The 24,115-nt window shown below is 37.7% G+C and overlaps 1 protein-coding gene across 3 annotated transcripts in view; it reads right to left on the reverse strand.

Moving 5' to 3' along the window:
- The window catches only part of SLC10A7 (solute carrier family 10 member 7), a 258,184-nt gene that overhangs the window by 64,624 nt on the left and 169,445 nt on the right, over nt 1–24,115 (reverse strand). For all 3 annotated transcript variants that reach the window (XM_025385398.1, XM_025385397.1, XM_025385396.1), the window contains one exon: nt 3,765–3,800. In XM_025385398.1, the coding sequence (XP_025241183.1) occupies nt 3,765–3,800 (36 nt within the window). The remainder of the gene's footprint in view (nt 1–3,764; nt 3,801–24,115) is intronic.

Below are 24,115 nucleotides of genomic sequence, written 5' to 3' on the forward strand. Positions count from 1 at the left end.
TCCTTTTGGCAATACTTGATATGAAAAAAGAGGCACTGGAGATTTGAGAGGCAAGGAGAAGGTGTGAAATGATCCTCGAGAGTGGAAGAGTGAATTAATTAAAGGAAAGTAGTAGAATTGCCAGGCTCACTTGCATTTAGTTGTCATGAATTTCAAATGAGACCAGTCAGCATGGTAGTGTTTTTGTTCCAGCAAGTTCAGGTACATATGCAGGAAGGTGTAGAGTTAGATTTCAGTAGGGTTAGTACTTTTCCAGGCAAATATGAAGCAGTAGAGATGAGTAAGATTGTTGATGGTGCATGTAATAAAGGAATTATAATGATGGACCATGAGGTCTAGGCTGGGTAAGATGGGATGTGAGGGCATGGGGTGAGAGTTGGGGTATAGTTAGATGCATTGTAAAGGTGATAAAGTAAATGAATTGGCCATTCCAGTGAAGAACTTTTGGTTTGGGGAATAAATCATAAGGCTGTTAGTCAGAGAGGAAATTTGAAAATTGGATTATTGAGGGACGTAGTTATTGGCAATAACAAAGTGAAGGGCCTGGAGTAGCTGGCTGAGACAAAGTGGAGGGCAAGCTTGCTGGAGATGAGGTCAAGAATTTAGAGATCAGGGTATTGGAAGGACCAACTATGTGAATACTGAAAATACCAAGAATTTTTTAAGTATACTGTTAAAAAGAAAACAATGGGAAGATGCTAACATTTTTTTGGACTGATAGTGGCCTGGGGTTCTACCGATAATTACAACAAACAGGAGTAGCAGGTAGTATAGCTGTGTTGGCACAATCTTCAAAGGAACCAGGGTATTTTACGGAGAAGGCATGGGAAATGATCTGGAATTGGTAATGAGGTACAAGGAAGACACCTTCCCCCATTCCAAGGCTGTGTCAGAAACATGAATCATAGGACAGGTTTTGGTTGGAGCAAGAAAGTGAAGGAAATATTCTGAGAAAAGGTTGGGAATACAGCTGAGATTCCATCAGCAAAAATGGCCTTCGTTAACTCTTATGCCTGAATACCCAGAAATTTCCATTTTTATAATATGATAAAATAAGACAATACTACTTCCAGGAGTTGTATTAGTTTCTTGGACTTCTATAACAAAGCCCCCAAACTGGGCAACTTAAAACAACAGAAATGTATTGTTTCATGGTTCTAGAAGCTGTAAATCCGAAATCAAGCAGAGCCATGTTCCCTATGAAATCTATAGGAGAGAATCCTTCATCTCCTTTATATTCTGATGCTTGCCAGCAATCTTTGGTATTTCTTGTGGGTATATCACTTTAATGTCTGCCTCCATCACCACATAGAGTTCTACCTGTGTGTCTCTGCCTTCTCTTCTTGTTCTTATAAGGACATCAATCATATTGGATTCAGGGTCCACCCTATTCCAGTATGTCTCATCTTAACTAATAACTTTTGTAATTACCTTATTTCCAAACAAGACCACATTCTGATGTACTTGGAGTCAAAACCTCAACATATCTTTCTGGAGGAAACAATTCAACTCACATCAGGGGCATTGAGAAAAACAGTACACTGTTTATGGAATGTGTTCATATATATACATTTTTAAGAGATGGGTCTCCATATGTTGCCCAGGATAGTCTTGAACTGCTGGGCTCAAGTGATCCTCACACCTTTTCCTATCAAAGTGCTGGGATTGTAGGTATGAGTCACCACATGCGGCCTTTGTTCACATTTTAAGGCATTCAGGTTCTTGCTCAGTTACTTGCTTAGTAAATGAGTTCTTGCTCAGTTACTTGCTCATTACTTGCTCAGTAAATGAGGCCTGGTAACCCAAATGCTTAAGACATTTCCATTGTTTATAAAATGCAGACAACCTAAACAGAGAAAATGTGTTATATGCTATGCATATGATATAAAGTCATAATACCATATGTATCTAATGATGTGTGTGATAATGCCACTGAACCTACTGGGATAGCCCCGTTGACTCAGAAGGGAAGCATTAAACTTTTACATTGAGGGTCTTGGCAAGTCTTTCATTATTCTTGTAGCTCTATAATTTTAGAATGTTGAACGTTACAACTAAAGCTCCTGAGCCTATGGGTCTGTGAGTAGGGGAAAGCTTGTAATAAAGTGATGCCACAATTTTTATCAGCATGTTACCACACAGATATGGAAAGGAGGGCAAGAAGATTACTCTTTGGTTCTTTAATTACAAGTCGAAAAAGGGTCTCAGAGATTCCAGCCTCTGAGATACTCCAAAGTGTTACACCCTAGGCCTCAGCCACCTAGTTGTGGCTGTAACATATCCCCTGCTCTTCTTAAATGAGTTACAAGAGTAAGAGATGCCACTCTTCCACAGCAGAGAAAACCTAGGTGATGCAGCCATTTATTGTGCACTTACCAGATGCTGAGCTCTATACAAGTCCCTTGATCTACTGCGAGTAGGGACCTCAGACAGGCCTGCATCCTGTGCCCGCCAAGGGCTGCATCTGGGAAACTGTCCTGTGATCCCAGGTCTTGGAAATAAACAAATGGATGATTCCAGTTTCTCACATCTAGTAGCAGGTAGTTACATAATAAGTCTTTTCTTCCAAATTAATGCAAATAGTCTCTTTAGTTTCAATTTGACTAACTGCAAATTCTGCATTGGTGGAGTCCATGTCAATGAAGTTTGTTATGCTGAGGAAAGTGATCTGATTATTTGACTCTTCTTACCTTGTCAGAATGGAGCCAGCATTTCAAAAGGGAGGGTAAGGCTGAGGTTTATTACTTGAAGGTACTGTCTTTCATGAAAGATGCGGAATCCAACTGTTTAGTAGTATATCTATCCCTCCCTATTTCCTACTCAGCGGGTAAGAAATGAAGTCCCTCATTCTATTACTCTAATTGAATTCCAACTTGGGTAATTACACTATGATTAAATAAATTTTCCCCACAGTTTTAATTCACTGATAAATAGTGTTAGTCAAACAGCTACATTACATTCCCAGAAACACATCCCCACTACATTTCAGTGATAAGCAGAGTGATTTATATTTGGAAGATGTGTGTATGAAAAGATGCACAGTTCATAAAGTATTTTAGGTATCATTCATGATTACATATGCTTTGCTCAGCATGAGATAACATTAATTTCTATTACAATCTTTCATCTAATTTCTCATATGCTTACTGCCAAAAGAAATAAGACAGCTAATTAGCATTTCTTGTTTTCAGAACGGTTTTTGTTTAGTTAACTAGAAGCCTGTATTGATTTGTATTTTTAATTTTTAAAGCACCTTTCATTATCTCTGGGCGATAGAGAGGAGGAGATGTTACTTCCCATTCTACAGATGGAAAAAATTGAGGCAGCCTTTCCCAAGGTGAGGAAGCTAGTTATCATCAGTACCAGCCTAGGAACCCAAGCTTCCTCTGATCCCCTGGTCCTAGGGCTCTTTCTGTTAAACACTATCAAACACTGGGTCACTATCAATCACTTTAGTTTTACTAATGAGAAAATAAAGAGTAGAGTAGTTGTAACCTGTGTCATGGGGTCATTTATTTGTAATATAATGATTTAGCCAGGAGCTGGAGGCCTAATGACTAGGTCCTGATGCTGTTCTTGGATCATGAAATTATGAAGCTTCTTCATATCTGAATATTATTATGTGGTACAATTCCAATATTGGAATAACAATTCAAAATATGGTGCAAAATAATTCAAATTTCATTTTTGTTCTAATGATCTTTCTTAAAACATTGTAGATAGCTTTTAATAAAAGATATTAAAGACAACATCAAAATACTCACAAAAAGCAGCAGGAGCAGGGGTGTTATAACGATGCCCTGAAAGAAATAAAAGAGAGGATGATCATTTATCAGCCTGGAAAGCAGGACACTTTCTTTGCCGTTTTAAACTCTGAGGCATGGGAGTGCTTATCTTCTCAATGCTGTTTAATAAAATCTAGGCGATAAAAAGGGGAGGGTCCCAATCTTAGCTTTCTCTTCCATAATACCTTAACATCTCTATTACAATTATTTGTTTTTGGCATCATAAAAGTACAACCACCAATCTGCCTTAGGTTCGTCTTTCCTTTTGTAAAGCTAAATTCCCTTCCACATTGCACATGGATCACACAGATAGAAGCTGGTGGCTGGCAAGCTTCCTCATTCCAAGGCTTTCAACTCTAACTTGGATAAAATGCCCCTTTTTGAGAGAAGACAGGTGGTTTAGTCCCAGTTGGGGTCCTCTCCTGAGCAAAGACCACGTCAGTTGTGATGAATGAGATGTCGTGATTTTGTAATGTGAACTGATCTCCCCTAGGAAATGAGCTGGGATCTCAAAACTCATTTCACTTGATTAGACTTCATGTCTCCATGGTGGAAGGCAAGTCTTTCATCTAATTCAGCCACATAGGACCACCTCGGTCCCTCTGCCTCCCCTAGGCAGAAATGAGCAAAAGATTTGTTTTCTTCAATGACAGGGAACAGTTTGAGGCTGTTGCCAATGAAGCAGAATACCAGCTTTTAGGTTTCTTGAAGGCAAACACTTTAAAACTAAGTGTTTGAGTTGGGAGTTGAAATGACAGGCTTCAGTTTTGGAGCAGCAGATGATTATTTGCCCGTCTTAGTTTTTCCTTTATCTCTCAACACTTCATTATGATTTATACAAGAAAAAGCATTTCAGATTTTTATTAATGAATTCTACTTGGAATTTTAAAATTTCAGAGAATCTGAGGTTGTGCATGCCTAAGAGAGAAAAGAGAGAGATAGACAGACACACACACACATACACAGAAAAAGAGAGAGAGAGACAGAGAGACAGATAGACAGAAGTACTATACCCAGACAGTGTCCAAGATCCAGATCTGGGACTACTTCTTTACTTTTGGAAGAAAAAAGTCCTTTTTTATCCTTTTTGTATTTACATGAAAGTCCCTGTGTCATAATAGTCACTCAATTGTTTTGCATGTGGCCCAGAAGGACTGGCTTACCTTAAACGAACAATGCTACCATGTCTTTCTTGGGCATATACACATGTGAATATCCATAGACTTGTTTTATTATTAAACAATAGAATGAATGTTTTTTATTGTGCACACTTTTGCAATTGGCCAAAGAGAATACAATATCTTAATCTAAGAATCACTTTAAATCCTACTTACTAAAACAGGTATTGTGGCCTATCAACTCCATTGGTATCTATGAAACAGGTTCTCATTAACACATTTAAGAGAGGCAAATGTGCTAAATGACAAATAATTGATAACTTAGAAGGGCTACTGTCCTTCAATGATTTGTACTAAGTTCAGACTTTAGGAGGAATTCCAAACTTTAAAGGGCCACATGAAAATGAAAATATCTGGCTGACTCAGTCTATTCCCCCATGGGAGGCATTCAATTTCAAGCAGATTTGTTTAAACATATAATTAAACATCCACTTATATACTGGGTACTGGGCTCATCCAGGAGATTCAAGAATGAGTACAACATGGTCCCTATGCTTAAACGCTTATAATCCAGTAGAGGACACTGATCTATAAACAAGGTTCAATATAGAGTGCTATAACTGCTGCAGCCGGCGCTGCCACAACTACCAGTGCGCATTGTCCAGGGGCCTGAGGAGTGATACCCCCCACCCCTGTGCCACTGCATCTAGCACCCATGGGGGGCCTGAGAATGGGCCCACTCTGCCTGCACGTGCACATCATCTGAAGGTCTGGAGATCGACATGTGCCACCCACTGGCATCTGCAGGCACCATCTGCAGACCAGAGGTCAGGCCAGCCCCACCTGCCAGCAGTGCGCTGGCACTTCTGCACATCATATGGGGGCCTAGGGATTGACCCACACTGCTCGCTTCCACTGGCACCTGTGCGCACCATTGGGAGGCCTCAAGAGAAGCCCACCCTGCCTGTTGTCTCCACTACCAGCACCAACATAGACCCTCAAGGGGACTAAGACTAGGCCTCGCTTACCTGCTGCTGCCACCTGCACAGGTCATCTGAGAACCTGAGGATTAATCCATCGCTCCCGCCAGCACCCATGTGCACCATGTGGGGGCCTGAGGACAGGCCTCCGTGTGTGCCGCTAATGTGCATGTTGTCTGGGGTCCTTGGGATTGACCCACACTTCCTTATCACCATTGGTGCTTGTGTGGACCATTGGGAGACCTGAGGAGAGACCTCTCTCACCTGCCACTGCAGCCACCAGTGCCTGTGGACAACATTCTAGGGCCTGGGAATTAATCTGCCCCACCTACTGCTGCTGACACCTGTTTGCATCGTCGGTGGGCCTTAGGAGAAGCTGTCCCTCTTTTACCACTGCTGCTGCCAGCACCCATGCACAGTGTCGGCACCCACTCTGCCCACTACTGCCAGCACCTATGCAAAACATCCAGGGCCTAAGGGCATGTCCACACTGCACTCCACCACCACCTCTGGGGTCCATGGACTGGACTTCTGGAGTCCCTATCCCTAAAAATGCCTCATCACAGCCTCCACTAACAACCACAACAGACACCCCTGAGCAGATTACAGCTGAAGAAATACAGAGACTACATTACTGTGCCCATCCAGAATCAAAGCCAAGGCAACCTACCAAACTAACACTATAGATATATCTATAGGAAAAAGTCTTTCCCTACTAAAGTCAATCCATAAAATTGGAAGAAGCAACCGTTATGCCAGATGTGCAGTAAGGACAAAAAAATATGAAAAAGCAAGAAAACATGACACCTTCAAAGGAATGCAACAATTCTCTGGTAACAGATCCAAAGCAGAAGGAAATTTATGAAATGCCTGAAAAAGAATTCAACATAATGATGTTAAAGAAAATCAGTGAGATAGAAGAGTGTTGTTATCCACAGGTTTTCCTCCCTGAATACTTCTAATGGATAGTCACCAATACGTGATAGTTTCTTTGCAGCTCTTCCAAGGACTTATGATATTTGTTCCCAAAATAGTAAAAATTTCATAGCAAATAGGAAGTATTTGCTAATTCTGGATTTAATATTCCTTCTTATTTTCTCAAGAATAGCTGTTCAAGTTCATTAAGAGTGAGTCACTGTATAATGTTGAAACCTACTTTTCCGTTGTATTAGGAAGAGAGTCATCCAGGAGGCATCCACTTTGAGAAGAGCACCATAATTTTTAGTAAAGTCATCACAATTATTAAAATAATAAAAACTAACATTTATGTAGTACTTATGTTCGGTATTGTACCAAGGACTTTAGGTATGTTATTTTATGTAATCCTCACAACAACTCTCTGACATAGGTACTATTATTATATTATCCCATCTACTAGGTAAGAATGCTGAGCCTCAGAGAGACTGAGTGAAGTAGGAAGAAGCAATGCCAGGGATTGAACCTCCCATTGGCTCCAGAGCCTGTGCTCTTGAACAGTGTAAATAAAATCTTTGCAATGTTAAGCTATTTCCTCAGGGTTGTATTTTAAGAGTTAATCTGAAAGGAGCTTCAGGTTCAGTATGTCTTTTTGATGACATAAAACAAATTGAGAGGTAAGCCTTCATGTCATATGGCAGACACATTTTGTTGGAGTCAAGTTTTTGCAAATATCAATGGTAAAAATGGTGAGCTAAACATTCAAACTGCATCAGCAAAAATCATTGAAAACTAGAAAATTAAATAAACATGTTATTTTCTTTTGAGTATATGCAGCTCCATTTAATTATTTCTCTTTTCTCTTTCCCAAGTAAATTCTCCTGAAAATGGATAAAACCAAAGCAGTAGGAGATAAGCACTTCTAGCAAAAGATGTTACCTCCTCCTTGCAGATTCAAGATCAAGGCATAATTTTAGCATCCTTGCAATTGGGATGGTGTATAAAGCTTTCTGATTGCAACACTTGAAGAAGTCAAGTCACAAACTGACTGGCTTTCATTGTCTCCTGAAAAAACTTTCAGAAAAATCCATTTACACCTCAGATGTGAATGACTAGGTGAATGTATTTCAATGACTTTAGTGGAAAGAAAAAGCATGTTAAATCTTAGATACAGATTTAGTTGCATCAAAATACTAACAAAAAGCCCCAAATAACAACAAGACGACAAAACTGTTAATGTGCTTCTCTCATCTATAGGACTTGCAAAGAAAGGCAAAACTGAAGTGAAATTATGAAATTTTTGAAATAGAAAATGTTATCAAGAGGTTTTGTTGCAACAACTACAAAGATCACACAGATACTAAAATTGACTTTTTAGATTTGTCTCCAGGATACTGCATTAACTCAGTTTTCACAGAATAAAGAATATCAGTTTTGAAAGGGATCTGAGAGATACCCTGGTCTAGTCCTCATCTAAAGTGTGAACCCCTCTCTCTGTCTCCCTCATGTCCTTATATAATGCTGAAAGCTACTTTTCAGTTGCATTAGGAAATGAGTCAGCCATGATGCATTCATTCTGACAAGAGCACCATAATTAAGTTTTGGGGAAGTCACCGCAATTATTATTAAAATAATAAAAGTTAACATTTATGCAGTACTTATGCTGCATACTGTATTAAGGACTTTTGTGTTATTTTATGTAATCCTCACAACAATTCTATGAAGTAGGACAGCATTATATAAGGATGGGAACTGTGATGGCTGGGCCTTTGTCAGAGAATCTCCCAGAGAGAAGACACCCTTGCTCTTCAGGCAAACAGTGGCCTGGCTGAAGCTTTCTCACGAGGAGAAAACTCTTATACTGCTCCCAAACCACTACCACTGCTGCTCTGTCTTCCCCTTGAAGCAATTTAGGGCAAGTCTCACCCTCCTTCCTGGTGATGGCTTTTTAAATGATGTTCCCGAATGGTATAAATAAAATCGATGCCTTCTTCAGCTACTTCCTCAGGGTTATATTTTAAGAGTAATGTTGAAGTTAGCATTTTAGCCCCTACAGTAAGTTTTCTCTAGGACAAAAGTCCTCAGTTCTTCCACTGTTCCTCTTAGGGCAGGGTTCTGAGCTTTCTCTTGGACATACACTCATCCAGATAAATTTAAGGGTCCACATTTATGGGTCAGTCTCACTTTTTAACAATTGATCAAAACTTGGAAATGAGGCAACAAGAGGACAGCATGTCCCTTTAATGTCATCTTGGAGTATTATCTATCAGCCAATACAAGGTTTACTTAACCACTTTTGTTTGACTTCTATTTACTATTGGTTAAGACCCTGACTATAAAATTATGTGTTAACTTACCGAGTTTTGTTCAGTAGTGATGGAAATGATTTCTATCTAGAAGAAAAATAACCACAATAATTACGGTTTTATTGCCCTGTAGGCATTGGCCAGTTTTGTCTCTAATTCAGCATACTTATTTCAGTATGCTTTTCTAATGGCCTGGGTAAGCCCCATTTTTATCATCTCTCTAGAACTAGCTTCACCATCCTGATGGTTTCCTCATTATTCAGTTAAATAAATGTTTGACATGTGTTCATTCTGTATGTGTAAGAAAGTCATGTTTTTAACTTTTCGAAAATTATACTTTGACAACTCCTTTCTTCTGAATTTGTATTAATGGAAATATCATTTTTAAAAAAAGATTACTGTCAACCTAAACCTCCAGGCTATCTTTACCTTTTGTCCTGTGGTCAGCATATAGTGATATCTTAAACAGTTAGTGAAAAGTTTATTCTTCAAGAACAAAATGATATCAAACCAATATTTAATGAGCGAGACTGGTCAACAAATCCTAAGCAACAAATTATAAAGAGGTGGTATAGGGAATTCTGGACACATCTAAATTCCAACAAAATAGTCAGGGTATATATATGGTCTCCAAAGAATATGACATTATAAGCATGAATGTCAAGATATATAACTGAGAAAACTTTTAGAAAAAAAGAAAGAGATATTAGGAGTCTAGGGAAGGGTAGTTAGAAAGAAAGTGTTGGTGGACTGGTGAGCGAGGGCTTCTTTCCTCTCCTCTGACTATACTTTCCCCTTTACAACTAGACCTTCACAGACTAAGGACCTTAACATGCCCAAATCAAACATTTAGCAGTTATGGTCTAGCAGCTGACATGAGCATGCTGGTTTGTTTATTAGGCACAGTACACTATAGTGAAGATAGAGGCATCAGACTATTTGAGTTGGATAATACTAGCCACTGAAATTGTCCAGTTAATTCTCTCTAGTCTGAGACCACGTGCTATGATTTGGATCTGTGTCCCCACCGATATCTCATATTGAGTTGTAATCTCCAATGTTGGTGGTGGAGCCTGGTGGGAGGTGATTTGATCGCGGGGGTGGATCCTTCATGAATTGTTTAGCACCATCCCCTTGGTGTTATTTTCATCATAGTGAGTTCTCATGAGATCTGGTTGTTTAAAAGTGTGTAGCACCTCCTACCTTGCTCACTGTCTTGCTCATGCTTTCACCATGTGAAGCGCCTGCTCCTGCTTTGCCTTCCACCATGAGTAAATGCTCCCTGAGGCCTCCCCAGAAGCAGAGGCCATCATGCTTCCTGTACAGCCTGCAGAACCGTGAGCCAACTAAGCCTCTTTTCTTTATAAATTACCCAGTCTCAGGTATTTCTTTATAGCAATGCAAGGACAGAATAATACACCATGCTCATCAAGAACACTTTTAATAATAATTTTGTTTTCCAAGTAGCATTTCTGACAGGAAGAGAGCACACTGACTAGTAGACATCGGTCTCCTGGAACATAACCACACTAAGGTGTGCTGATGACATTTCTGGATATGTAAAGATATGGACCTATTCCTGGATTGTGGTGATCCCATTAAAGCAATGTCACCCAGTGAGGCCTTACAGGAATGGCAGCTGGCTTGTCCTAACGACATTACATTTAATTAAGCAAACATTTATTGAGTACTACGTATCACACATCATTGATGCCGAGGGGAAAAGGTGAATATATGGTTTATGTCATAACAGTTTATGCCATAAATAGTTCCCACCAGAGAAAGCAGGTCTACCTTGTTCCTCTCTAACTTTAACACTTTGATCAAAAAATACCTCTATCATCTTATCCTCAAAAAAGTGTGATGTTTTTCAGGCCAAAATTAAGGGTCTTATAGACTTAAATTAAACATCAGCTTATTAGATTTGGCCTATGATCTTTTCAGATTTTGATTTGTCACTGACACATTCAACATATACCTACTTAGTGACTACCATGCCAGACCCTATTAGATGATGAGACACAGAGGCGAATGACACATACACAATCAATGACCTCAACGGTTTTTAGCGAAGACAGTTCAGCAGTTACAATAAAATGATAATGTTCAAAATGAACATTACAGCGAGCTATGAGAGTGCTTAATAGGGAGGTGAAAGCAATTAAGATGAGAACTGAAAGAAGAAAAGGAGTTAGCCAAGCAAAGGAGTCAGAACAGAAGAAGTGGAGGGAGAGGAAACACAGGCAGAGGGAAGAGACTGTAAAGGCACTGAAGGCAAGAAGAACGCATAGAAACTGAAAGCGAAGAGCAGAATGTGAGGGGTGCAGCTGTGAGAGATGAAGTTAAAAGACAGATTAATCAGAAAGGCCTAGTAATCCATGGTACGGAGTTTGGGCTTCACTTCAAAGCAAGAGAAAGCCACTGGAAGAGTTTATGCAGCCATGGGTGTGGGGAGGGGCAATGGCACTGGCACGGTGCTCTCTGTGGTTAGGTAAATATCACTCTGTGTGTACTTTAGAGAAGACATTAAAGCAGAAGAAGATCAGAGGGAGGCAGGCTAAGCAGGAGGCTATTCAGGACTCCAGGCAGAAGTTGATCTGGGCTAAGGCAATGGGATCTTAGTCATCAAGATGGACCAATAGAACAGATTCAAAACGTATTTGAAAACTAGACTAGTAGACTGTTCAATTAAGTTTGTGGGGAGAGTGTCAAAACAGAAGGAAGAACAGTTTCTTAGTTTTCTAAGTGATTCTTAACCAAACAGGAGATCATAGAGCCAATTACTGAGCCAGAGTGTAAGTGGGGATGCACAGATCCATTTATCTTGGGAAAGATGATGAGTTTCAGGTATCTGCAAGGCCTCCAACTAGAGATACTGTGATAGCTGGATTTATGAGACTGAAACTCAGAATAGGGTCTGGACAGTGAAAACAGCTGAGTAGTCCTCAGCATACAGCTTGGTGTGGTGATTTGCTGCTACAGAAAATAGGTTAAGAAATGTAGACTATAGATTGAAGCTTATTGAAGGCCTAGGTGAAAATAATTTCAATAGATAACTAGAGTGAAAGTTAAATTGGAGTACATGGAGGGCTGAGAAAGAAGAGGGAAAAGTGAGGCAATTTGGACAACTCTTTCAAGAAGTATAGCTGTAAAGAGGAGGAGATAAACAACAACAGTAATGTAAGAAGAATGAAAGTGTGGTAAATGGAGTTCATTGTTTTTGGTTTTGTTGTTTGCTTTGTTTTGAAAGAATCTTAAGGATTCTTAAAATTCATAGAAAAGAGGCAAAAGAGGGTCACGGGAATAGAGATTTAGTAAAGAGAAGGAATTTTACCTATTGCAACTAAACAGACAGCAGGGAAGGAGCCCTAGCACACAGCTAGAGGGTTTAACTTGTAGGACACCAGAGGGTGGGTATCTCTTTATTGTAAAAGAAGAGCAGAAGTTATAGTAGGTACAGATGAACATAGACTTGAATGCTTGATGTTGGAAAGTTGAAGACATTTTCATGTAAGAGCTTCTCTTTTCTCTATTTTGTAGAACATGAAGGATTTTACTAAAATGAGGGGAAGATGAGTGCAGAGGAAGGGGAAAGTCAGTGATTGGGAACCTGTGTTACAACTATTGGGAGAGAGTCTAAGATGGTGAAGGGTCTGAAATTACCACACTTTCAAGACGACAAGTTGGTCTGCCATTCAAGTATACTGGCAGAAGACTCAAGAGTCCTGGATCACAGCCAAAGGATTTTACCACTCACAGAACAGCAAGCAGCCTAAGCATGATGTTGGTGACATTTCCTCTTGTCCCCAAGTCAAGCAGGTGATGCAGATGGGCTTGAATGGATGCCTGCAGAAGCAGCGGACTGCATTCCAGGAAAGGAATACTGAGCTTAAGCAACCTGAATCTTTTATAACAGGCATAAAGCAAAGCTGCGCTTTGTTCCAGAGTTGAGAACAAAGGATAGTCAGCGCCTCTGCGGACAAAATGTATAGAAATGTGAGGCACAGAAAGAACTGTCGCCCAACAGAGGAACTGTCCCACAGACCAACCCAGTTGATATTGGTCATCTAAACATATAAGTTATCAAGCCCATTACTGCTCCCATCAAATACCACCACTGAGCTAATATTCCCATACAAGGAAATGAAAATCAGATAATCATTTTGGAATGACCAGAAAAACTTCTCTCCAACATGACATTGATCGCCTAACACTTCATGAACACTATCATTTAAACAAGATGCTAACCAACTGAAGTGACTTCCAACTCATAATTTACTCTTTCTTTTCTTAAAATGGGTGAATCTGCTAAATGTCTTTTTGAAATCTAGATCCTCACTAGACTGAAATGTAATCTAAGCACCAGCAACATGGGTTTCACCTGGAAGCTTGTGAGAACTAGCTGAATATCAGACTCCGCCCCAGAACTACTGTCATAATCTGCATCTTAGCAAGATCCCCAGATAATTTGTAGGCACATTAAATGTTAAAAAATGGATTTAGATTCTAGAGCAGAGGTGGGCAGACTTTTTCTGTGTAAGGCCAAATAATAATTATTTTAGCCTTTGCAGGGATTCTTCTGCAATTACTCAACTCTGCTATTGTACCTGGATAGCAGCCAAAGACAATAAGTAAACAAATTGGCGTGATAAGATTTGCCACAGGGCCATAGTTTGCAGATCCCTGCTCTGAAGTATTGCTTTGAATTAGAAATTATATTTCAAACAGAAATAAGTGTAACAAACTTGTTTTTAATAACTTGGCTTTGAGGGAACCCACACTGGCTTCTAAAAATCACACTATGTTCCTTTGTAACTCCTTATAACCCACTATTTAATGACCCATTCTTTAATTTTTCTTTAGACTGATATCAAAATTACTAGTTAATAGTGTATAAAATCCACTTTCTTCCTCTTTTTGGTATTTGCAGTGATGTTTGCACATTCCCAGCAGCTGTTGATTCTGCTCTTTCTCTTTATGATTTGTCAAAGATAGTGATTCAGAAATCTCAAATGTCAATTTTCTCAGGACCCTATGATGTAATTTGTCTGGGCCAGCAGATAGTCTGCCTGTCTTGGAACTGCTTTCCTTTGCCAATATTTACTTCACCATTTCTAATCTAAAGTTGGTTCTCCTTTACAAGGATAATGGAAGCAAAGGGATGGGGATCAGTGCAGAGGGGGAAATTAAAGATGCTGAATAGCAGACGGAATGTGTGGGGTTTAGGGCTCTAATATCTAGAGCTATATAAAAGAGGACAGACAAATACAAGAACACAAAAGTGGAATAATATGTACATTGCTGATTCAAACTAACGTAGTGATATATGTTAAAGATAAAAAACAGCGTTCAAACTCATGACTTCTCTTTTTCGTTTTTAACTGAAAAACCAAATCTTCAGGCTACGTAATCTCATAAAACTGTAATGTATTAACTTGGCTTTTTCTATCCAGGTTAAGAGTAACAAAACTAATTTGAAATTTGATTAGAGCCCAGAGCAACATAGATGTGGGAACTTTCTAGCATTTTCCAAAAGATTTTCATGTAAGTATCTTCTAAGTTTTAGATTTAACATGTAATAAATAATTTTCTAAAGAAGTTTCTTAAAAATGCTTATTTGCAGAGTTTATATTAGACCAAGGAGGAAGCAAAAGGAAACTAAATCAAAATTTAGTTTTTGAAGACTAGATTATAAAGACATAAGCTTTCATAGTGAAAGTAAGACCTACCAGAGCTCACTTTGGCCTGCATGCCTCCACCATGGGCACACAGCTGCAATCTGAGGTTGCAGTTTTACTTTCCCTGAGAACACATGGAGCAGCCGATCATTAGTAGCACCGCAAACATTACACACAAGATGCACAGCTCTCTTAAAATGTCAAGAGGGTCATTTCACATTATCCAATGGTCAGTCAAAGTTCCTATGGCTTGAATATTATACACAGGAGCTTGTATTATTTCTTGCTTTAGAATCATGGTTCAGTTGATATAAAATACTACAATCATAAAAACAGCCAATATTTATTGAGGTATATTATGTACTAGGAACTGTGCTAAGTACATTACAAACATTATCTAATTTAAAATTCCGGTAAGTAAATTGATTATCCTAATTTTATAGGTGAGAATAAAAAAGAGGCTTATAGAGACTAAGCTAAGGAAGTGTTAGAAGACAGAACTCAGCAAAAGGAATAAAAACAAAAATTGAGAGATCAGGAGATGGTCTGAGTTGTTAAAAAGAAAAAAAACGTGCAAAGGAGGAAGTAGAAAATTTAACAGAAAAAGGTATTTAGGAAACAGATTGTAGAAAATTAATGTAAAATATATAATATTAATTAAAATTAGGGTCAACGATTACATACATAACTTGCCAATGGTGTTGGAATACATGAAAATAAGGCACTAAGTAACTCTCTTAGGTCACTAGAGTGAAACTGGATGTTTTTTCCCATTGGTTTAAAAGATTTAATGTGTATCTGCCATTCTGCACATTGATGTCTGTAACGCGACAGTGCCTGGCAAATATTAGGCATGCAATAATTTTTTTTGCTGAATGAAAGAACAAATGAATAGATGAATGTGTGTCCACAAATGTTTCTCTCAGGGAGCAGCATATCCATTTGATAAGAAACACACACACTTTCTGAAATGCTTTAAAACCCTTGTGTTTGTAATAATAATGAGACTAGCTGACATTTATTGAATGTCTACTGTGTATATGTCAGCAACTGTTCTATGCTCTTCATATTTACTCACTCATTTGGTCCTCACAACAAACCTATGAGAAAGGTGACACTATAATTCTCATTTTACAGAGGAGAAAATTGAGGTGCATAGACAAGGAATTGTTCAGAATTCCCAAGCAGTAAATGGCAGAATGGGAAGCAAGTCATGCAGTCTGGTTCCAGAATCCAAGATCTTTACCATTGTGTTGATATACTGGATAAGAGTTCTTTAAGAATTTAGAGAAATCAAAGAATTCTAGCTGAAAGAGACACTAGGAATATGTGTTACCTCACTTTACAAACTGCAAAGTTGAGGCCCAAGGAGGCAATGTCTCTCACTCTTGGGTGCAGAGTTAGTGGAAACACAAGGAGTAGCACTTTAGTGTCTCAAAATCCCTGCCCAGTTCTTTATTTCTGATACCACACTGCCTCCTACAAACCACTTGAGTGGAACAAAGCTCGCATATGGAAGATCTGAAAACAGTTACTCAGCACTATATTATTCACCATACATATAAAGCAAAACAAAACAAAAACACATAGATGATAAAATTAGAACAGATTAGAGGAAGGTTTTTAAAAGAGATTAAATCTTGAAATAGGCACTTTCACCCTTACCCTAAAAGGCCCATGAATTACCAACAAGGCTATTTGAGAACATTTTTGAAAAAGCAAGGCAGAGACGTGGAAGATGGAGGAGGGGGACAGTATGAAGCTCAATGAGGACAGAGAAAGGAGGCAATGGAAAGTGACTTGCGAGAGATTTGGGGAAGGGGCTTCTCATGTAGGTTCCTGGATGTTAAAATAAACTTCTAAAATAATGAAAAATTGATTCTCTTTTAAATAAGACACTTAGAATAATGGTTTAATCAAAATCACTATTCAGATTTATAAAAGAACTTTAACATAAACAAACAAAAAACCCAGACCATGTCTACACATGTGAAATGAATGGGTTTGGCACAGCTCATCTATTCCTTTTGGATGTGTCTAAATGATGGCACACACTGCTGTTAGATCTAGCTGTGACGATCAATACTGAGCATAAGATGGACAAAATGAATGGAGACAGCTGCACTCCACTTGCCTTGTTTCATATATCAATGATCTGATTCACTCTGGTTTTTATAATATTCCTTAGCTAGAGCCATTCCTACAGCTTAGAAAACTGGCCCTGGACTTTGTGACTCAGAAAGGCTTCAGTCAGGAGAAGGAGGTGGATTAACCAATGGTCCTAAGAAAGATTTGCACCTCACACAAGCATCATTGGTCCACAAATCCTCCTGCTACCCCCAACACAAAGAGGCAGTAGGATATGGGTACGTAGTTGCTTCTTTCCCCATTTACCTCCCAGCATTGAAACCAATTTTAAACAGGTTTCTCCTTAATAACATGTTTGTTTATTATTTTTTCTTCAAGCCTAATCTACCAGATAAGGCATTTCTTCTCATATCCTCACTTCTACTGAGATGTTTTCCAGTATTTTTGTAGTTTCATTTGTCTTTTTTTTTTTTTTTTTTTAATTTTACTTTAAGTTCCAGGATACATATGCGCGACATGCAGGTTTGTTACATAGGTATACACGTGTCATGGTGGTTTGCTGCACCTATCAACCCGTCACCTAGGTTTTAAGCCCCTCATGCATTAGATATTTGTCCTAATGCTCTCCCTCCCCTTGTCCCCCACCCCGACAGGTCCTGGTGTGTGATAACATGTTTATTTTTATTAAATATCAGTAGTTGCTTCTTTCCCTATCTACCTCTCACCACTGACACCAATTTTAAACAAGTTTCTCCTTAATAATATGTTTATTTTTATTAAATATCAGGGGGTAGGAGAAGAAAAACATATACCATGTGATTGGGGTCTTAACAACCTAGAGATGTATCCTAGACTCCGAACCTCTCTAGGGCAGTGCTCTCCAAAGCCTGATGGAACTCTCAAGGGCAGAAGGAAAGGCAGTAATAGCAAAAGGAAGAACGCTGTCTTATCAGTTTATAAGAACTGGTCAGTGGACTTTTCTTGGTATAAAAAGTTCAACAACTAATAGAACAAGCAAATCACTTCACCATAATCAAATTTCACCTTATGACCCAGGAAAATGCAAAGGCTCTAGCCAAAGAAAATTGTATATGTGTATGTATATGTATATGTGTGTGTTTATATATATATTTATATATATATATATAAATAAATATATATAGTGATCAGACTTTTAGACTTTTCCCCTGAACACTTCTATGGTGAATTATTAAAAACAGTACTGACTCATTTTTAGTTACATAGTTACATACTTACTTATATATATACTTAGTTATATACTTAGTTATATACCTTACTGTTTTCGCTAGAGACTCATCCCAATAAAATTACTTCTAGACCTTAGCTATTGGGTGTTGTTACTAAGGAATTTTTAGTAAGAAATAGCCAACACTTTCAATTAGAAATGGATGTACATATATTAATGTCAGACATTTATTTTTAAATATCCTCTACTAATCATTTCAATATCTTCAGAATTTAGAAGTGCCAGAGAACAAGAAGCAATCATCTGGTAAATCACATCAATGGATTTACTGAAGAGTCTTTAAGGAAATTGAAAATCTATGTTAACATAATTTTTCTAGTTCCCCAGTAGAGGGCAACTTCTACACACTTTGACAGTTTAAAAAAAATCTATGCACAGCACAGTTGTAAGAATCACTGCACGTTTAAAATAAAACAATATAGTTTATGCTTATGAATGGATTTTCACTAACAGGTAGCTTATAAAATGTCATGGAATTTAAATAAGTAGTTAGGAATTGAATATCTGTAATGAGTAATTAGCATTTTATGATTAATATAAGTATAAACTGCAGGAACTTTAAAAGTAGCAACCATTAGGTCACTGTGATAGAATTATCAGGAACTTAAATATAAGAGGGAAATGATCAGAGTATTGTTCTTTAGTAACCATTTTGATTGAATTTCAATATAACTGAGTTCCAAATATAGCTAATACGTTGCATAAAATATTTTATTAAAAATAGGCAAAACCAACCCCCCATCCCCAAAATGGCCATAAACAAACATTTGAAAGTATAATTTAGAGTTTTTGATATTCTATATTTTGAACTAATTCGAATTAGTGTTAGTGTTTTATATTTTATTTTTTTTGAGACGGAGTCTCGCTGTGTCGCCCAGGCTGGAGTGCAGTGGCATGATCTCGGCTCACTGCAAGCTCCGCCTCCCAGGTTCACACCATTCTCCTGCCTCAACCTCCCCAGCAGCTGGGACTACAGGCGCCTGCCACCACACTCGGCTAATTTTTTGTATTTTTAGTAGAGACAGGGTTTCACCGTGTTAGCCAGGGTGGTCTCGATCTCCTGACCTTGTGATCCACCCACCTCGGCCTCCCAAAGAGCTGGGATTACAGGCATGAGCCACCGCACCTGGCCCAGTGTTAGTGTTTTAATGACATCAGACATAAGAATGTAACCATACACATGTATGCTTATACACAAATAGGATAAAATTTCACTATAATACATCTCATTATATCGTATTCTATATAGTGGTTGGACACAATATAAAATGTCCTCATTCATTCATTCATTCAACACTCATTTACTGAGCACATATTGTGTGCCAGATACAATACCAAAAGTCAAGGCTACAGTGTGACAAATCTGACAAAGTTCTCTGCCTTCTTGGGGCTTACAGGTTCTATTAAAAAGTAATGTATGGCAAAGCCTTCTAAAAAGACAAATCTATAAGATGGATGCTTACCTTATAAAACTAGTTTTTTATTTAAAAATTTGGCTTTGTTTTTAATATAGAAAATATTATAAGGAAAAATGAAATGGTTCATAATCTTAAAACACAAATAACCCTTGTTGGCCTTAAACAATGTTATAAATGAATCTCATTAGAAAATTTTTAGTTGTATAGAAAAGTATAAAATAAAAATTGAAAATTTCTAGCACTCTCTCAACTCAGAAACATTAGCAGTTTCTTGTAATTCCTTACAGAAAAAAAAAACAACAGTACCCACCATTTCCTCTACCCACCTACTCATCCATCTAGCCTAGCCGTCTTAACTTATTCAAATTTATACAGTTTTCTTAAGACAATCATACTATATACAGTATTCTGCACATAGCTTTATCTTTTCCCAATTCCCTATATTTCCTGGAGCTCTTTCCATAAAAGAATATATAAGCACACCTCATTCTTTCATTTGACTCATTTTATTTTTTAATTTAGAAGTATTTTATCTATCTCTAAATATCTCACAATTCTAGTTTAAAAAGTGGTTATGCAGTTTTATCTGAAATTTATAAGAGCTGTTATAGTGTTAAAAGTATAAAGACTTAGAAATCATGACCTTCAAGAGGAAGCCTAAAAAAAATTATTTTTAATTTATTAGAGAACAGCAAATACAAGAAGAAAAAGAAGAAGTAAGTATCTGCTTTGGACAAAAACCCTACCAACAGCTCTATTAGATCATACACAATGTAACAATCTTCTAAGAGTGTCTTTAAATGTGAATTAGAAATACTAGTGAATTTTTTTATCAGTAAGTTTTAATAATAGTACTATTACACAATCATCATTTTTTAGAGTTTCACTTAAAATTTTCAATTAAGCATGCAAGAATTACTTTATAGCATTCTATTTATAATACTGCTTAAACCACATATTTGTTTCAGGGCAATATTTGATATTAAAATGTGATAAGAATTTTAAAATTTATAAAAATATTATGCAAAATAAAATACAGGGCACTAGGTGGTGCTGTGGAACCTTCCAGATAAACTAACACTGCAAAGGTATGCATTTGACAAATTAGTTGTATGGTTGATTCTATATATTTAAATACACATTAAATATCTTTTATAGATAAAACAGTGCACATAAATAAGAAGAGTAATATAATGAAAAAACAAAGTTGTGATAGATGACCTCTTTGAGGAAGATACAACCCCCTTTCAAAATCTCATACCCTAACTCCTGTGTTAAGCTATTAAAAAAATCTTTATATAAAAAATGTCATTTTTGAGGCATGCTTGTCAATCCACTATTATTTTCATTTACCTTTAAAGCTATTTTTTTCATATAACTACGAATTTAAAAGATGAGCAATTATACCTCCTTGTCAAACAATTTTCTATTAGGTGATTTCTTATATCACAGTATAAGATCTTCTTGAGTTTTGTTTTTCTATTTTCCCCAGACATGACTGCTTGCTGCAGAGCTACTAATTCAAATACTGACAGCCACCAGACTGGCAAGGCAAATGTACAGATTGGGCTACAAGTAAAATAATAGGAAGTAAGGGCAACTTAGGAAACCCAGAGTATATGCATTCAAATTCAGATGAAAATAAACGTGCGCGCGCACACACACACACTACACAAGCCAAAAAAAGCACATCTGTGGTCTGCATGTGGTCTGTGGGCCACTCACCTGTGACCTCTAAGTCCAACATGTTCCTAACCATTTATCTATGAGTGACACATCTCAAAGATAACCTACGAATTTCAGTTCAAATGAAGGAGTGTAAATGCTTTTCAGTTGTCCTTCTACAATGTTTAATCACTTATGTATGTCCTCCCTTAAAGAAAACAGAAAATATTAGTGGTGTGGGAGAGAAACCGTAGTGGTCAAGAGCATTACCCGTCCATGATGAGCTGCTGGTTTAAAGAGAAGCACAGATTTAGCAGTCTTTTTTTGTGGGCATGGTCTTCCTCTTCCCTGCAGGCACTTTCATGATTGTGAAATAAAATGATAAAGTACTTAATATTGAATTGATAGAAATACATGTTTAACATCAATGAAAAAAGGATAGAATTTATTCCCACTAGTAGTGACGGTGGAACTTAATATTATAGGTACAAAGTAAGAATGAAAATGAATTTTTAACAAATTCAACAAAACTCACCTAAAGGAATTTTTTTAAACAAATTCAACAAATTAAACAAATTTTTAACAAATTCAACAAAAATCACCTAAAGGAATGTTGTTCTTCAAGTCTGTCAATGAGAGAAGCAAAACTCATTTTTAAATGATGCATCATTCCAAATGTTTTTAGCTGCCCTCAGAAAGCGTTTGTGTGCTACATAAGAAAATAAGATAAAATCATGTCATTTCTGAACTGGAAGAGACCACAGAGATTAACAATCTCTCGTTACTTTAGCTTCACCTCACAAATCAGTTCTTGAAAGATAAACACAGTTAAGCTTCAGTATCTAAGTGGGGCTTTGTCACAAAAAATGAAGTGACCTGATGCTAGCAGGAAGCTATGCAGAAATCACATTTACTTTGAATGGAGACTATGCCTTACACCAGTAACCAATGCAAAAATATCATGTTTCAAGAATTTTCAATATTGTCTAAACACTCACAGGAATCTCTACCAACACTAAAAATCATTTGAAATTTTTAGAGGGTTTAATGGGTTCAAACAGATATATGGAAGAAGCGGTGAAAAGCAGAACTAGATTAGAGCCACACTGCCTGAATTCTTTTTTTTTTTTTTTTTTAATTTATTTATTATTATTATACTTTAAGTTGTAGGGTACATGTGCATAACGTGCAGGTTTGTTACATATGTATACTTGTGCCATGTTGGTCTGCTGCACCCATCAACTCGTCATTTACATCAGGTATAACTCCCAATGCAATCCCTCCCCCCTCCCCCCTGCCCATGATAGGCCCCGGTGTGTGATGTTCCCCTTCCTGAGTCCAAGTGATCTCATTGTTCAGTTCCCACCTATGAGTGAGAACATGCGGTGTTTGGTTTTCTGTTCTTGTGATAGTTTGCTAAGAATGATGGTTTCCAGCTGCATCCATGTCCCTACAAAGGACGCAAACTCATCCTTTTTTATGGCTGCATAGTATTCCATGGTGTATATGTGCCACATTTTCTTAATCCAATCTGTCACTGATGGACATTTGGGTTGATTCCAAGTCTTTGCTATTGTGAATAGTGCTGCAATAAACATACGTGTGCATGTGTCTTTATAGCAGCATAATTTATAATCCTTTGGGTATATCCCCAGTAATGGGATGGCTGGGTCATATGGTACATCTAGTTCTAGATCCTTGAGGAATCGCCATACTGTTTTCCATAATGGTTGAACTAGTTTACAATCCCACCAACAGTGTAAAAGTGTTCCTATTTCTCCACATCCTCTCCAGCACCAGTTGTTTCCTGACTTTTTAATGATCGCCATTCTAACTGGTGTGAGATGGTATCTCATTGTGGTTTTGATTTGCATTTCTCTGATGGCCAGTGATGATGAGCATTTTTTCATATGTCTGTTGGCTGTATGAATGTCTTCTTTTGAGAAATGTCTGTTCATATCCTTTGCCCACTTTTTGATGGGGTTGTTTGTTTTTTTCTTGTAAATTTGTTTGAGTTCTTTGTAGGTTCTGGATATTAGCCCTTTGTCAGATGAGTAGATTGCAAAAATTTTCTCCCATTCTGTAGGTTGCCTGTTCACTCTGATGGTAGTTTCTTTTGCTGTGCAGAAGCTCTTTAGTTTAATGAGATCCCATTTGTCAATTTTAGCTTTTGCTGCCGTTGCTTTTGGTGTTTTAGACATGAAGTCTTTGCCCATGCCTATGTCCTGAATGGTACTACCTAGGTTTTCCTCTAGGATTTTTATGGTATTAGGTCTAACATTTAAGTCTCTAATCCATCTTGAATTAATTTTTGTATAAGGAGTAAGGAAAGGATCCAGTTTCAGCTTTCTACTTATGGCTAGCCAATTTTCCCAGCACCATTTATTAAATAGGGAATCCTTTCCCCATTTCTTGTTTTTCTCAGGTTTGTCAAAGATCAGATGGCTGTAGATGTGTGGTATTATTTCTGAGGACTCTGTTCTGTTCCATTGGTCTATATCTCTGTTTTGGTACCAGTACCATGCTGTTTTGGTTACTGTAGCCTTGTAGTATAGTTTGAAGTCAGGTAGCGTGATGCCTCCAGCTTTGTTCTTTTGACTTAGGATTGTCTTGGAGATGCGGGCTTTTTTGGTTCCATATGAACTTTAAAGCAGTTTTTTCCAATTCTGTGAAGAAACTCATTGGTAGCTTGATGGGGATGGCATTGAATCTATAAATTACCTTGGGCAGTATGGCCATTTTCACGATATTGATTCTTCCTATCCATGAGCATGGTATGTTCTTCCATTTTTTTGTGTCCTCTTTTATTTCACTGAGCAGTGGTTTGTAGTTCTCCTTGAAGAGGTCCTTTACATCCCTTGTAAGTTGGATTCCTAGGTATTTTATTCTCTTTGA

The sequence above is a fragment of the Theropithecus gelada genome, chromosome 5 (assembly GCF_003255815.1).
Source record: "Theropithecus gelada isolate Dixy chromosome 5, Tgel_1.0, whole genome shotgun sequence".
In the NCBI taxonomy this organism is placed as follows: domain Eukaryota; kingdom Metazoa; phylum Chordata; class Mammalia; order Primates; family Cercopithecidae; genus Theropithecus; species Theropithecus gelada.